The sequence below is a fragment of the Loxodonta africana genome, chromosome 5, assembly GCF_030014295.1.
Source record: "Loxodonta africana isolate mLoxAfr1 chromosome 5, mLoxAfr1.hap2, whole genome shotgun sequence".
Lineage (NCBI taxonomy): Eukaryota > Metazoa > Chordata > Mammalia > Proboscidea > Elephantidae > Loxodonta > Loxodonta africana.
In genome coordinates, this window is record NC_087346.1 from 84,454,633 (window position 1) to 84,470,385 (window position 15,753).

At 35.7% G+C, this 15,753-nt stretch overlaps 1 protein-coding gene across 17 annotated transcripts in view; it reads right to left on the bottom strand.

The window, feature by feature from the left end:
• Positions 1 to 15,753, bottom strand: part of RUFY3 (RUN and FYVE domain containing 3) — an 88,383-nt gene that overhangs the window by 28,435 nt on the left and 44,195 nt on the right. For 16 of the 17 annotated variants that reach the window (XR_010322086.1, XR_010322088.1, XR_010322087.1 and 13 more), the window contains 3 exons: positions 9,024 to 9,197; positions 4,908 to 5,025; positions 4,014 to 4,115 (listed from right to left, as the gene is read on the bottom strand). Coding sequence is in view for 13 of the 17 variants with exons in the window: in XM_003414163.4 (XP_003414211.1) it covers positions 4,014 to 4,115; positions 4,908 to 5,025; positions 9,024 to 9,197 (394 nt within the window). In the remaining 4 variants the exon portion in view is untranslated. Of the gene's footprint in view, positions 1 to 4,013; positions 4,116 to 4,907; positions 5,026 to 9,023; positions 9,198 to 10,165; positions 15,021 to 15,753 lie in introns of those variants that run through there. The other variant, XM_023553362.2, reaches the window with a different exon arrangement.

The window sequence follows — 15,753 nt, forward strand, 5'->3', positions numbered from 1 at the left end:
GTAAAAACAAAGAATTGCTCGGATAAATACTTCAGATGACAGGTACATGAACACATTTTCTAGATAACAGACAGTCTGGCTGAAAGAAATGTGATCAGAATGGTATTTTGACTGGAGGTATTTCTGTTCATGCTTTTTTCACATATTTGTACGTTACCCACGCTGGCAGAATTTTGTAAACTTTTATACAATCTAAACATTTTCTTAGTTTTAAAAAATTTGCCTTATTTGTGATTTCCTTTACTTAAAATTCTGCTTAAGTACCACATTCTTTTAAAGCAGTGAACAAACACTTTAGCAGTAAGTATTAACTGTTAAATTACATATATTTATCTTTGACTAATTAGCAAAAGTTCCCTAACAAGCAACATGTATAATAGCCTGAAGATAATTTTAAAATGTTAAAGTATTATTTCTTTTATTGTTTAATAAAATGATTTTTCATTATAGAAAAAGAAAGAAAGACAGAAAGAAAATAAAATATAGGCAAGCAAAAAGAAACACAAGAAACCCTATAATTCCACCTACCCATGACTTGCTGGTATATAACCTTTACAATTATTTCGATTTCTGAGCAATGTACCTGACGTCCAGCCACCCTGTCAGCAGAGGCTTCCATGTTCCTACGATGCTGAACAGGTTTCAGTGGTGCTCCCAGACTAAGATGGACTAGGAAGAAAGGCCTGCTTCTGAAAATTCCATATAAATTCTATGGATCACAAAGGTCTGATCCTGTTGTGCATGGGGTTGCCATGAGTCAGGGTCAACTCGACAGTAGCTAACAACAACATACATATTTTTGAGAGACACTAAAAAGGGATTATAGCATTAAAATTATCTGGAATGTTTTGTTTTTTTCTTTTGGCTTAACAGTATTTTGAATATTTTTTTATTTCAAGAGATAATTTTCTGCAACTGCATTTATACTGGCTTGATTACATCCCACTGTATGGATGTACTATAAATTTACTTAGCTACTTCCTTTCCAATGAATGGTTAGGCTGTTTTTGGCTTTTCACCACTACATACCCACAGGGCAGGTGTAATAGGTTTAAAATGACTTAGAAATAAAAATACAAAAGAAACAAAGTACTTGAAAATTTCTGGATAACAATTCTTAAAGACCCACAGATGATTAAAAACTGTTTTAAGATGTACCAAAATTACTAATACACAAAAAATCCAGTGACTTAAATATTCATTTCCAACCAGTTTGACATCATGATTGACACAGCATCTCAATCTATTTGTTTTCCACAAAGCCAACTGGGATTTCTTCAAGATCAACCTCAATCATTGATAACAATCAATACAATTCACTGATTTTAGTTTCTCTCCTTTCTTTTTGGATTTTTTTATAAAAGATATGAACAAATGGTAAAATAGTTCAAACACAAGCAACAGCATATGAAAGATCTGCAAATTTACCATTTCCCTGAATATTTTTGTTCTTTGGTAGCCTCTGAAAGAAACTGAGTAGAAATGGAATGAACAGTGTTCTTTAACAGTTTATTCTCCCAAAAGCCTCATGTAAAAAGTTGTTTGGGCAGCTGCTTAGAAGACAAGCAAGACTGCATCCCAACATTACACATTTAAAACACTCCAAAACAAAATGTCAGACTATGAGCTCCTTGATGGCACAGTAAACATTTTAATTTATTTAACATAAATGCAGAAAAATATACAAATTCTAAAAGAAACCATTCCATAAATTTTCCTAAGAAAATACGTCTACTGGGTAATCATTATCTTGATCAAGAAGAAAACATTTCCAGAACCCTAGAATTCACTCTTGCCCTCTCCCAGCCACTATCTATCACCATAGATTGGTTTTGCCTGTATTTGAACTTTATATAAATGGAATTATGTTGTACATACTCTTTTGTGTCTGGCTTCATTTGTACAATATTTGTGAGATTCATATATAGTTATAGTTCATTCATTTTCACTGATGGAGAGTATTTCATGGTAGGAATAGACTATAATGTAGCCCTTCTATTGCTGATTGATACCTTGGTTATTTCCAGTACATGCAGGCTATACTACTACTCTGAATATTTTTAATTTTAATTTTTTTTTGTACATATACATATGCATTTCTGTTAAACATAGCTAGGAGTGAAACTAATACAAAGAACTGATTGCCTAGTTCACAAGACTGAATCCATTCAGTCTAGTGCTCTGCTGGGCTGAGTCAATTCTCCAGACCCCAACTCACATCACATAGTTTTGATCAGAGACACTTGGTTGCAGTCACCTACAGCTTGAACACTAGACCCTACAGACCCTCAAGGCTTAACCCTTAGAAAGTGGAGAGAAAATAAAAAAAGTTCCCCTGAATGGTTCCTATTTCTTACTCCCCTGGTTTAAGTTTTCTTAGGCAAAAAAACAGCTACCAATGGCATATCCAGTTGCAGCAACATTAAAATGATGCTCCATTAGGACCTACAGTACAACTTCTTTTAAAAACTAGGTTCTTTCAAACCCAGCCATTTCTTTAAATTCTGTTACTTGCTCTTCTTGTTATATTCTTTCTCAGAGGCAATCTGCTATCTGTGTTTCTCTTGGTAAAATTTAATGACCTACAAGATATGTAAAAGTACACTAATCCTAAATTATAGCCAAATCTATTTCATAAAGAGAACACACTCATGTAACCAGACCCCAGATTAAGAAACAATTATAGTACAGAACCCCAGAATCTCCTTTAATTTCTACTTACCACCCCCACCCCACCAAAGGGAACTTCTTTCCTGACTTCTAACATCAAAGATTAGTTTTGTATTTGTTTCTAAACTTTATGTAAGTAGAACAATAAACTACATGTTTTTTTGGGTCTGATTTCTTTTCCCTAGTATTATATTTGTGAGATTAATCCATGTTGCTACATGTAATTGCTGTACAGTATTTCATTGCATGAATATACCACAAGTTACTTATCCATTCTACTTGGATAGACACTTGGGTTGCTATTTGGGACTATTACAACATTGTAATACTATGAACGTTCGTGTTCATATCTTTTGTTAAACATAAGTATGCATTTCTATTAGCTATAATAACTAGAAGTGGAATTACTAGATCATAAGGTATGCTTGTAATGAACTTTAACAGATAATGCCAGTTTTCCTAAGTTTCTGCACCATTTATCTCTCCCATCAACAGAGCACTAAAGTTACTTCACATCCTCACCAATACTTGGTATTATCTTTCTCATTTTAGCCATTTTGGTGGGCGTGTTGTGGTATCACACTGTTGTTTTAATTTGCATTTCTGTGATGGATAGTGAAGTTGGGTATCTTTTTCCATGTTTACTGGTCATTTGAATTTCCTCTTTTGTAAAATGCTTGTTCAAGTCTACCTATTTTTATATTTGCTTGTCTGCCTTTTTCTTAATGGTTTATAGATCTTTATATACCCTGAACATGAGTCTCTTTTTTGTATATAGATAATTGCAAATATCTCTGAGTTACCTTTTCACTCTTAATCTTAATAGTGGTTTTGATAAGCAGAAGTTCTTAATTTTAATGTGGACTAACATCAACTGTTAGTGTTTTTTACGTTCTGCTTAAAAAATCTTTGCTTATCATAAGTCATAAATATGTTCTCCTATGTTTTCTTCTAAAAGCTTCATTGTTTTACCTTCCACATTCATATTCATAAAAACACACAACTGTGTGCTATTTGAATTTAATGCTACACGCCGAAGTTCTGTCTTGTTGAGCCTGGGCACGTGCTAAGGGTCAGAAGTTTTTACTGTTTTCTGGAGGTGTTAAGCTTTGGTCTCCTTGCAAAAAGGGCCATGCATATGCCACAGTGACAGACGGCACTCAAGTAATATAAAAACATCATTCATGAGTATGAGTGTGAAGTATAAGAGAATGCATTAGATTGAAATATATGTAATTGTCACTATTAAACTGTTTCTGACCTATAAAAATAGCAGTTTTATATGGTTTGGTATGAACAACATACTAAAAAAAGAAGAAAATTCAACAAGAAAGCATTCTTACCTGAGGAGTTCTTTCTTATTGATCAAGGCTTTCATATATTCTGAGAGTTTCTTTTGCATCAATGCCAAACGAAGCCAGGCTCTTCCTCTGCCTACTGGCGTCCTAAAAAAGCACAGAAACCAAACAACTAAAAATACAAGCAATGGGGGCAGGGGCCACAGTGAAATACAGATCCACTCACTCTGGCTAATGGGCTCCCAGTGTAACACGTACACCGCGGGGCTCCTTACCACCTTTCAAGCCATGCTCCTACGTGAGGAATTCCGTGTCGGTGGGCGAGACCCAAGTGTGTTTGCGACAAATGCTCTCGCAAAGAATTAACTACTAAATGAGACTACTAAATGAGATCTCCTGAAGGCCCAGCTAAAAATGTTCTATATAAATATCAAGACACTAATGCAGACACAGTCAATTTATGCTTCTATCTGATTAAAATTAAACCAAACTAATTTGGGTAGGTGGTCATCACCCCTTTTCAAGTTCTAAGGTAAGTTCTAGGTGTCAAATCCTGAGGTCCATTTGGTAACATTATCAGTCTGGCTCTCAAACTACACCTACCGCATCCTTTTTTCTAAGTCAAGTCCAGCATGCCACCTCCCTAGATCTAACTTCCTGAGACTAATTCTCACCAGTACCTTAAAAAAAAGAAAGAAATATCTGGTATTTCAACGAGACAACCTCTCTTGGATTAACAATTAATTCTCTCTCAAGGGCATACTTTTTAAAAATATTTTCATATTTTCAATTCTCGTAACAGTGTCTATTAATAATAACATTATACATTTTTGATTATGCAATAAACTATTGCAATCACCATTATCTTTAGTCTCTCTCTTCAAGGAGACAGTTATTCTTTTGATTTTCCTAAGAAATAGAATTAAACCTGAAACTTACTTAAGTCCCGGAAGATCTTTAACACTTGCTGTTATCTCTGCAGCTTCTGGAACAAGCTTTTCTACCAGCTCTAGAGGCCCCCAGAAGGATTTATTTTGTCCAAGAAAAGTTTTCTTGGCTAAGGCAACAAAAGCAAAGCAATATTTTATTTTAATATTCTTTACAACATAAACACTCCCTCAAACACACACATACTTCTCATTTATTCAGTGACCTTCTTACGGAGCTAACCGTAGATATCAGACAATTGTAAAATTAGTCATGCTTTCAAAATAGATGACATTTGTGAAAATTAAAAGAAAAAATCCCTAATTCTTAAGACTCAGTCCCTTCCACTTTCAGGAAGAGTTTGCGGACTAAACCATTGTAACAATACAGTACTTAAAACCATGTGGTATTAGTGAAGAAGGCAGTCCAATGGAGAGTATGTAATCCAGAAACCGACTATCAAATAATGGGGAAGAGAGGAAGAAAGGAAGCCAAGACAAATAAGACCATGTCCTCCCCGCAAAAAGCTTATGGTTAAGTGGAAAGGGCACTAAGTGAGAGTCAGCACCTGCTCTGCTCCAACCCGCTGTGTGACTGTGAGCAAGTCAAGGTCCCAGGCCTGTTTCCACCTATAAAAAGGAACTGCCGTATTTGACTAGATAACTTTTTATGGACTTTCCAGTTCTAACACTGAATGATGTGTTTTTTAAGTCCTATAAGATCAACCATATTTCTGTCTATTCTAAGACAAATGATCGTAGGAATAGCCCAGGTAAAAAAAACTTTCCAACTTTTTTGTCTTTTATCTTTTTACTTGTGATAAACATTTGAGATTTACGTGGTTTTAAAATCTGATAATGTTAAGTGTCATCGTCATTAATGTGTACCTCATGTTATTTCAAAAAATATATTCCTGATAATGTGTAAAAATGGTATATTTGAAAAAAACTAATGGAACTTGCTATTAAAATACATTTGAAGGATGAATCTTTTTGTAAAGTAAATAATAACCTCTTGTTAGTGCTGCCAAGTCTGTTCTGACTCATAGCCACCTTATGTACAACAGAACGAAACACTGCCTGGTCCTGTGCCACCCTTATAATCGTTGCTGTGTTTGAGCCCACTATTGCAGCCACTGTGTCAATACATCTTGTTGAGGATCTTCCTCTTTTTCACTGACCCTCTACTTTACCAAGCATCATGTCCTTCTCCAGGGGTTGGTCACTTCTAATAACATGTCCAAAGTATATGAATGAGTCATCCCATCCTTGCTTGTAGGGGGCATTCTGGCTGTACTTCTTCCAAGACAGATTTGTTCATTCTTCTGGCAGTCCATGGTATATTCAATATTCTTCACCAACACCATAATTCAAAGGCATCAATTCTTCAGTCTTTTTTATTCACTGTCCAGCTTTCACATGCATATGAGGTGATTGAAAATAACATGGCTTGGGTCAGGTGCACCTTTGTCCTCAACGTACCATCTTTGCTTTTTAACAGCTGAAAGAGATCTTTTGCAACAGACTTGATCAATGCAATTCATCACTGGATTTCCTGACTACTGGTTCCATGGGTGTTGACTGTGGATCCAAGTAAAACAAAATCCTTGACAACTTTAATATTGTCTCCATTTATCATGATGGTGCTTATTGGTCCAGCTGTGAGGACTTTTGTTTTCTTTATGTTGTGGTGCAATCCATATTGAAAGCTGTACTCTTTGATCTTCATCAGTCAGTGTTTTAAGTCCTCTTCATTTTCAGCAAACAAGGTTGTGTTATCTACATATCACAGATTGTTAATGAGTCTTCTTCCTCCAATTCTAATGTTGTATTCTTCAGCATACAGATTGAATAAGTATCGTGAAAGGATACAATCCTGATGCACACCTTCCCTGATCCCCTTGTCCTGTTCAAACAACTGCCTCATGGTCTACGTACAGGTTCCCCATGAGCATAATTAAGTATTCCGGAATTCCCATTCTTCGAAATCTGATCCATAACTTGTTAAGATCCACATAGCCAAATGCCTTTGCATAGTCAATAAAAACACAGGTAAACATATTTCTGGTATTCTCTGCTTTTAGCCAAGATCCATCTGACATCATCAATGATATCCCTAGTTCCACGTCCTCTTCTGAATCTGGCCTGAATTTCTGGCAGTTCCCTGTTAATGTACTGCTGTAATTGTTTGTGAATTATCTTTCACATAATTTTACTTGGGTGTGATATTAATGACATTGTTCCATAATTTCCACATTCCATTGGATCACCTTTCTTTGGAATGGGCATAATATGGATTGCTTCCAGTCGGTTGGCCAGGTAGCTGCCTTCCAAATTTCTTGGCACAGACGAGTGAGCACTTCCAGCATTGCATCCATTTGTTGAAGATCTCAATTGGTATTTTGACAATTCCTGAAACCTTGTTTTTCAACAGTACCTTCAGTGCAGCTCAGATTTCTTGCTCATATGCTACCTCCTGAAATGGCTGAATATCGACCAATTATTTTTGGTACAGTGACTCTGTGTATTCCTTCCATCCATCCTTCCTTCCATCCTCTCTTGATGTTTCTTGCCTTGTTCAATTTTTTGCCTACAGAATCCTTCAGCATTGCAACTTGAATTTTTTCTTTGGTTCTTTCAGCTTGAGAATGCTGAGCTGATTCTTCCCTTTTGGTTTTCTAACTCCAGGTCTTTGCACACATCCTTATAACACTTTATTTTGTCTTCTTGAGCCACACTTTGAAATCCTCTATTTGGCTCTTTAACTTCATCGTTTCTCCTGTTTGCTTTAGTTATTCTATGCTCAAGAGCAAGTTTCAGAGTCTCTTCTGACATCCATTTAAAATTTTTAAATCAGATTTTTAGATACCAAGTTTTCCTTAAATAATAAATATTTAAGCTTTTGTTTGAAAAGATCAATGATGTGAAAGGTGTCATCAATAAATAAAGTCAGATATCTAGTAAATAATTTAGATGAAAATAATTATTTCTCGTAAAATCTACATCCACCTGAATGTGTAATAATGGGGAATCAAAATTATGATATATTTATTCTATGGGACACTGAAAGTAAGGGTTAATGTGCACTGTAGCAACAAAGAAAATGCTAAATGCTTACTGTAAAAACCAGAAGGTAAGATTGTGTTTGCATCCTGATTACAAATATGTAAGGAGGACAAAAGGCTTGCTGACCACTGCCAAACACCTGGCTTACGGATGGTTGATTTAGGATAGTAGCAATATTCTTATTTTCTAAATTTTCTGTAATTTCTCCACTTAACCCAATAGAATAGGAGATAAGCAAGCAAATATACCCTCTGTATGCATTATTCAAATCAGAGCTTCTATTAAAAAAAAAAAATCTATTAGACATGTCAAAACAATCTAGAAATTTGAAAAAAGGAGTTTTAAACCTTAGGATTTTGAACAAAAAAAAATCAGTGATTCCATATTAGGTGTCCAAATAACTAAGATCCTACCTATAAGTTGAATATGGAGACATGATTTTAAAAATTACAGGTAGTCACTGACGTAAGACATATTCGAGTTACGACAACCACACTTAACTTACTACTGTAGTTTGCTGGTGTTATCATTCTCAGATGTTCAAAGACTGAATTTATAAAGATATTGATAATTAAAGGCAATAATAATGAAAATTAAAAAAAAAAAGTATTTGACTACATCAGAACCGACTTATGACAGTCATCAGAATGGAACCCTGTTGTAGGTTGGGGACTACTTGCACATCATTTTGGAAAAAAAAGTTTGAATAACAAAAGCAATACAACAAAGAAGTTTATAATGTAGAAAGCCCTCTGTAATCTCAGTAGAGATTAGCATGTTTTACCTGAATCACTTAAATTATACATTCAACAGGTAGCCATTGAGCACTTACTTGTTAATTTAACATACATTTACTGAGCCCCTACTACGTACCCAGTGCTGGAGTCACAGTAGTGAAGAAAAACAGACAAACATGCTGCCCACATATAGGTTGTAGTCCCATGAGTTAATATTACTAATTCAATCCTCTTATTCTTTGACTCCCAAAGAATGCCCTTCTTCCTGAATATATATTGCTAGGGAGCAGCTGCGTGCACATTTGCATTTTCGTGCTATGGCCTACCTTTCAAGCCATGTTTCAAGCAGTGCTCCATCACCACGAAGAACTGCTGGAGAGGTGCGTAGTCGGAGTCCAGAGTTCTCCCCAGGTTGAGAGCTGATTCAATCAAGCCCTTGATACTCAGCTTAGCCATGTTCATCAGGTTCATGCGTTCGTTAGCCATGAGATAATTAGGATCTGCAGCCAAATGAGGAGAGATAAGGGCCTGGTTACTGGAAAGAGCACATTCTAAAACTCAGTATAACTTCACTGTGTTGACATTTGCACTGATAGCATGAAAGCAATGGTGGGTAAGATTGCTGGTTCTTTGCTCCTAGGTATATACCCTAAGAATTGAAACCAGGTACACAAACAGATACTTGTACACCAATGGTTACTGCAGCACTATTCACAACAGCCACTAGGTGGAAACAACCTAACTGTCCATCAACGGATGAATGGATAAACAAAAATGAGTGGATGTGTTATATACATATAATAGATTATGGTATTTACATATAACAGAACATTACTCAGCCATAAAGAGAAATGAAGCTTGATACATGCTTCAACATGGATGAACCTTGAAAACAAGTTAAGTGAAATAAGTCAGTCACAAAAGGACAAATAGCATATGACACCACTTATATAAACTATCTATAGTAGCCAAAGGTATAGAGACCAACTTTAGAAAAGCCATTCCAGCAGCTTTGTGGAAAGTGAATCGGAAGGGTATGAAAACTCAAAGCCAAGGGTCTACTGCAATAGCTGAGGAGAGAAATACAGTGAAACCTGTGTGAGCTGGAGCTCGACGGGGTGCCTTGTTTTTCTGAGTCTCGCAAGTTTTCTGCCTTTGACAGGGTGCAGCCTTACCACTTTTCTATTGCTCGTTTTAGCGGAAAATACTTGAGTTTTCTTTCTCTGACAGGTTTCCACCTTACACAATTTCTGGCTTTTGTAGGTTTCACTGTAATAAGGGACAGAAATGGAGAAATGGCTACTGTATGGAGTAGAGGAGTCAGCCTTGAGCGATGTCCTGGGGGTAAAATATCAGGATTTTAGGACTTAAGGACTAACTGGATGCGAGGAAAGAGGCAGAAAGGAAAATGGCAAGAGACGTCCAAGTTTCTGGTCTGGGGGATAAGATGGATCATGGTGCAAATCACCTTGGTAGGGAAGACAGCAAGGGCACCAGGCTAAAGAAACCATGTGGCAATGACTATAGTTAAAATAATAAATTTTATTAATTGGTTTTCAAATCAAAGTTACTTCAAGAGCACATGGCTCTTCATTATAACTCTTCAAGACTGCTAATTTCCCATGTGAGGATATTTTAATAAACTTCAGACACACGTGGCTTTTAGTTAATAGTGACAGTGAAGTCAGACAGCTCAGGGTGACAGTGAGTCACTCTGCTCTGTAAGCCAATCATCTGACCAAGACCTGGTTTTATCTTCCTAAAGTAAAATGACCAATGTTCATACAGCAAAATCCTGAAATGTTTCCTGAATAAGTGAAGGAAAAATAAGGTCTGTTATTTTACTATTATGTTACATTGTACCTAATTTTTGGGAAAACAGAATAATCTATTGTGCAACCCACATAGTATCTATGCCTCAGAATTTCTTGGTTTTCCAACAGATCAAAGCTTTTATCCTATATGAGAAAGAAAACGGCTGTCATACACCAAAGTTTATTAGCGACTACTAGGTGTGGGAGGTTGTGGGAAATGGGGAATCACCATTAAGGAAGTACTGAGTCTCTGTTTAATGAAAAATTTGGCAACGGATAGTGGTGATGGTTGCACAATGTGATTAATGTAATTAGTGTCACTAATTGTACATGTATAAAATGTTGAATTGGCAAGTGTTAGGTTATATATATATTTTACAAAAAAAAGCCAGGTCTCATACAGAAATTTTTCAATGACACCTAGGAACTTTAACGTAAGACTAAAAATAACAAAACTAACAGAAACATACATAAAAGAAAGCTTACTTTATGTTGGGAATGATGTGAGACCAACAATTCATACATAAGTCTGTTCTGAACTTTTGGTGTAATAGCTCCTAGAGTATAAAATTGGACATGAAATGAGTTGTTCTTAATTGTATAAGAAATTACTGAAAGTACTAAAATGACTTTGTAATAAAATACCATTTAACTAGTATGAGGACACTTATTTGTACAGGAGCGCCATGAACATTCACTCAATCCTCGTTTGCTAATAAAATAATCAGCTGTCTTAAATGACCCTTAGATTACCTATATCTGTATAATATATAGATGGCATCTATATAATACCATTTCAGAAATAAGTACTTCTGGTCAAGAGTAAAGAAGCCCTGGATGCACACTGGTTAAAGCGCTCAGCTGCTAACCAAAAGGTAGGTGGTTCGAACCCACCATGTGCTCTAAGGGAGAAAGATGTGGTAGTCTGCTTCCATAAAGATTTACAGGCTTGGAAGCCCTATGAGGCAGTTCTACTCTGTCCCATAGGGCTACTATGAGTTGGAATCAACTCGACGGCAGTCAGTTTTGAGTTTACACAAGACTAAAGGAGCTCTGGTGGCACAATGGTTAAGCACTTGGCTGCTAACTGAAAGGTCAGTGGTTCGAACCCACCAGTGGCTCCATGGGGGAAAAAGACCTGGTGATCTACTTCTGTAAAGATTTCAGCCTCTGAAACCCAATGGGGCAGTTCTACTCTGTCATATAGGGTCACTATGAGTTGGAATTGGCATACAACAACAACTCAATAGTAATAAAGAGAAACCCATTTAAGTAATGTTTTCTCTGGGTTGAAATCTGACAGAACTGAAGGCAGAAATAGAAATTCCAACAACAAAAGTTGGAGACTTAAATACCCCATATTTAGAATAACTACACAGAAGATCAATGAGGAAATAGAAGACATGAACAACACTATAATCCAATTCAACTAGACCTAGCAGACATCTATAGAACACTTCATTCATCGAGAGCAGAATAAACATTTTTCTCTAGTGCAAATGGAACATTCTCTAGGATGGATCATATGTTATGCTATAAAACAAGTCTGAATAAATTTAAAAGGATTAAAAATCACACCAAATATGTTTTCCAACTATAACAGAATGAAATGAGAAATCACTAACAGAAGAAAATTTGTGAGGGTCACAAATACATGGAAATTTAAAAACACACTCCTAAACAACCAATAGGTCCAAGAAGAAATCACAAGAGAAATTAGAAAATACTTTGAGGTGAATGATAACAAAAACATAAAATACTAAAACTTATCAAATTCAGTGAAAGCAGTGTTTAGACGGAAATTTATAGCTGTACACGCCTATATTAAGAAACAAACCAACCAAACCCACTGCTGTCGAGTGGATTCCGACTCATAGCAACCCTAGAGAACAGAGTAGAACTGCTTGCTCCCTTGGGTTTCCAAGTAGGAGCTAGTGGATTCCAATCGCTGACCTTATGGTTAGGGGCTGAATGTTTAACCACGGTGCTACCGGGGCCCCCCAAAAGATCTCAAATCAGTAACAACCTTCCATCTTAAGAAACTAGAAAAAGAACAAACTAAACTCAAAGCAAGCAGAAAGAAAGAAATAATAAAGATTAGAGCAAAAATAAATGAAATAGGGACTAGAAAAAGAATTGAGAAAATTTACAAAATCCAAAGTTGAAAAGATCAACAAAATTGACAAACATTTAGCTAAACTGACAAAAAAGAGAGAGAAGACTCAAATAAAATCAGGAATGGAATCAGAGGGAACACTACTACTGACCTTACAGAAATAAAAGGAATTATAAGGGAATACTGTGAGCAATTATCATTATTATTATTATTTTTTTACTGTGAGCAATTATATGCCAACAATTAGATAACCTAGATGAAATGAACAATTTCTTTGGAAGATACTGACTGAGAAAAGTCTGAACGGACCTATAACAAGTTATTGAACTGTTAATCAAAAATTTTTCCACCAAGAGAAGACCAATACCAGATGGCTTCACTGTTGAATTCTACAAAACACTGAATGAGAAATTAATACCAATTCCTCACAAACATTTCCAAAAAATAGAGGAAGGCATACTTCCCTATTCATTCTATGAGGCCAACATTACCGAGACCACAACCATACAAAGACATCCTAAGAAAAGAAAACTAAAGACCAGTATTCCTTATGAATATAGACATAAATATCCTCAACAAAATACTCACAAATAAAAGCAAGCAACATATAAAAAGGATTATATACCATGACCAAGTGGAATCTATCTCAAGAATGTAAGGTTGATCCAACATATTAAAATCAATCAATAAAATATACCAAGTTAACAGAATAAAGGAAAAACACCCCATGATCATCTCAACAGAAGCAGACAAAGTATATGACAAAATCCAACATCCTTTAATGATAAAACAGTCAACAAAGTAGGAAGAGCGGGGAACTTCCTCAATCTGATAAAGAGCATCTATAAAAAATCCACAGCTAATATCATACTTAATGAAGAAAGATTAAAAGCTTTCCCTAAGATCAGAAAGAAGACAAGGATGTCACTCTCACCTTTTCTATCAACACTGTATAGAAGTTCTAGCTAGGGCAATCAGGCAAAAGAAAGAAAGAAATAAAAGGTTTTTTTTAGATCAATATGCAAAGGAGGAAGTACAACTTTCGTTGCATATAGAAAGCCCTAAGGAATTCACAAAGAATGTATTAAAGCTAATAAATGAGGTCAGCGAGGTTGTAGAGTACAAGATCAATATATAAAAATCAACTGTATTTCTTCTATACACTAATAATGAACAATCCAAAAACGAAATTAAGGAAACAATTCCGTTTACAATAGAATAAAATACTTAGGGAAAAATTTAACAAATGATGTTAAGACTTATATGCTGAAAACTACAAAATACAGCTGAAATACATTAAAGAAGACTGAAATGGACGGATATCCTGTGCTCATAGATTAGAAAACTAAAAATTATTAAGATGGCAATACTCCCCAAATTGATCTACACAATCCCTTTCAAATTTCCAGCTGCATTTTTTTTTTTAAGGAGAAATTGATAAACAGATGCTAAAATTCATATGGAAATGCAAGGGATCCAGAATAATCAAAAACGATCTTGGGGGAAAAAAAAAAAGTTAGGAGACTCATAGTTCCTGATTTTAAAACTTACTACAAGGCAACAATAATCAAGAATGGATAAACCAAAAAGCCAAATCCGTTGCCGTCAAGTTGATTCTGATTCATGGTGACCCTGTAGGACAGAGCAGACTGCCCCAAAGAATTTCCAAGGACCACTTAGTACATTTGAGCTGCTGACCTTTTGGTTAGCAGCCGTTGCTCTTAACCACTAGGCTACCAGAGTTTCCCAAGAATGTATGGTACTAGCGTAACAGATGCATATATCAATGGGATATAATGGAGAGTCCAGAAAAAAACCATACATTTACAGTCAATTGATTTCTGAAAAGGGTGCCAAGACAATTCAACTGGGAAAGAATAGTCTTTTCAAGAAATGGTACTGGAACAACTGGATATCTACATGCAAAAGAATGAAGCTGGACAACTATCTCATAGCATATTACAGAAATTAACTAAAAATGGATCAGAGATCTAAGTGTAAGAGCTGAAAATATAAAACTCTTAGAAGAAAGCATAGGTAAATCTTCATGGCCCTGGCTTAGGAAATGGCTTCTTAGATCTGACACTAAAATCAAAGAAAAAATAGACAAATTGACTTCATCAAAATGAAGATCTTGCACTTCAAAGATACCATCAAAAAAGTGAAAAGACAATCCACAGAACAGAAGAAAATATTTGTAAATCAGATGTCTGGTAAAGGTCTAACATATAAAGAACTCTAGTATATAAAGGGCCTAGAATATATAAAAAACTCTTACAACTCAACAATATAAAGACAAATAACCCAATCAAAAAATGGGTAAAGGATTTGAATAGACATTTCTTCAAACAAGATATATAAATGGCCAAGAAGCACATTAAAATATGTTGATCATCATTAAGTCATGAAACCAAAAAACCCACTGCCATCAAGTCAATTCTGACTCACAGCAACTGCACAGGGTTTCCAAAGCTGTAAATCCTTACGGCAGCAGACTGCTACATCTTTCTCCCTTGGAGCCACTGGTGGTTTCAAACCACCAACCTTATTCTTACAGTTAGCAGTCAATCACTTTACCCACTCCACCATTAGTCATTAGGGAAATGCAAATCAAAACTAAACTACCACTTCACACTCATTAAACCGGTTGTGTCAAGTTGATTCTGACCCGTGGCAACCCCATGTGTTACAGAGTAGTCCTGTTCCATAGGATTTTCTTAGATGTAATATTTTATGGAAGCAGTTCACCAGGCCTTTCTTTCATGGGGTCATTGGGTGGATTTGAACCACCAACCTTTAGGTTAGCAGCCAATTGCAAATCACCTGTGCCACCTAGGATCCTTCATACTCACTAGGACTGCTATAAGAAAAAAAAAAAGGATAATAAGAAATGTTGGTGAGACTGGAGAAACTGGAACCCTCATACATTGCTGGTGGGAATGTAAAATCATGCAGCTGCTTTGGAAAACAGTCTGGCAGTTCCTCAGAAAGTTAAATGTGGAGTTATCATATGACCCAGCAATTTTCCTAGGCACAGTCACAAGAGAATTGAATTTTATGTCCACACAAAAACTTATACAGTTATGTTCATAGCAGCACTATTCAGAGTAGTCAAAAAGTAGAAAA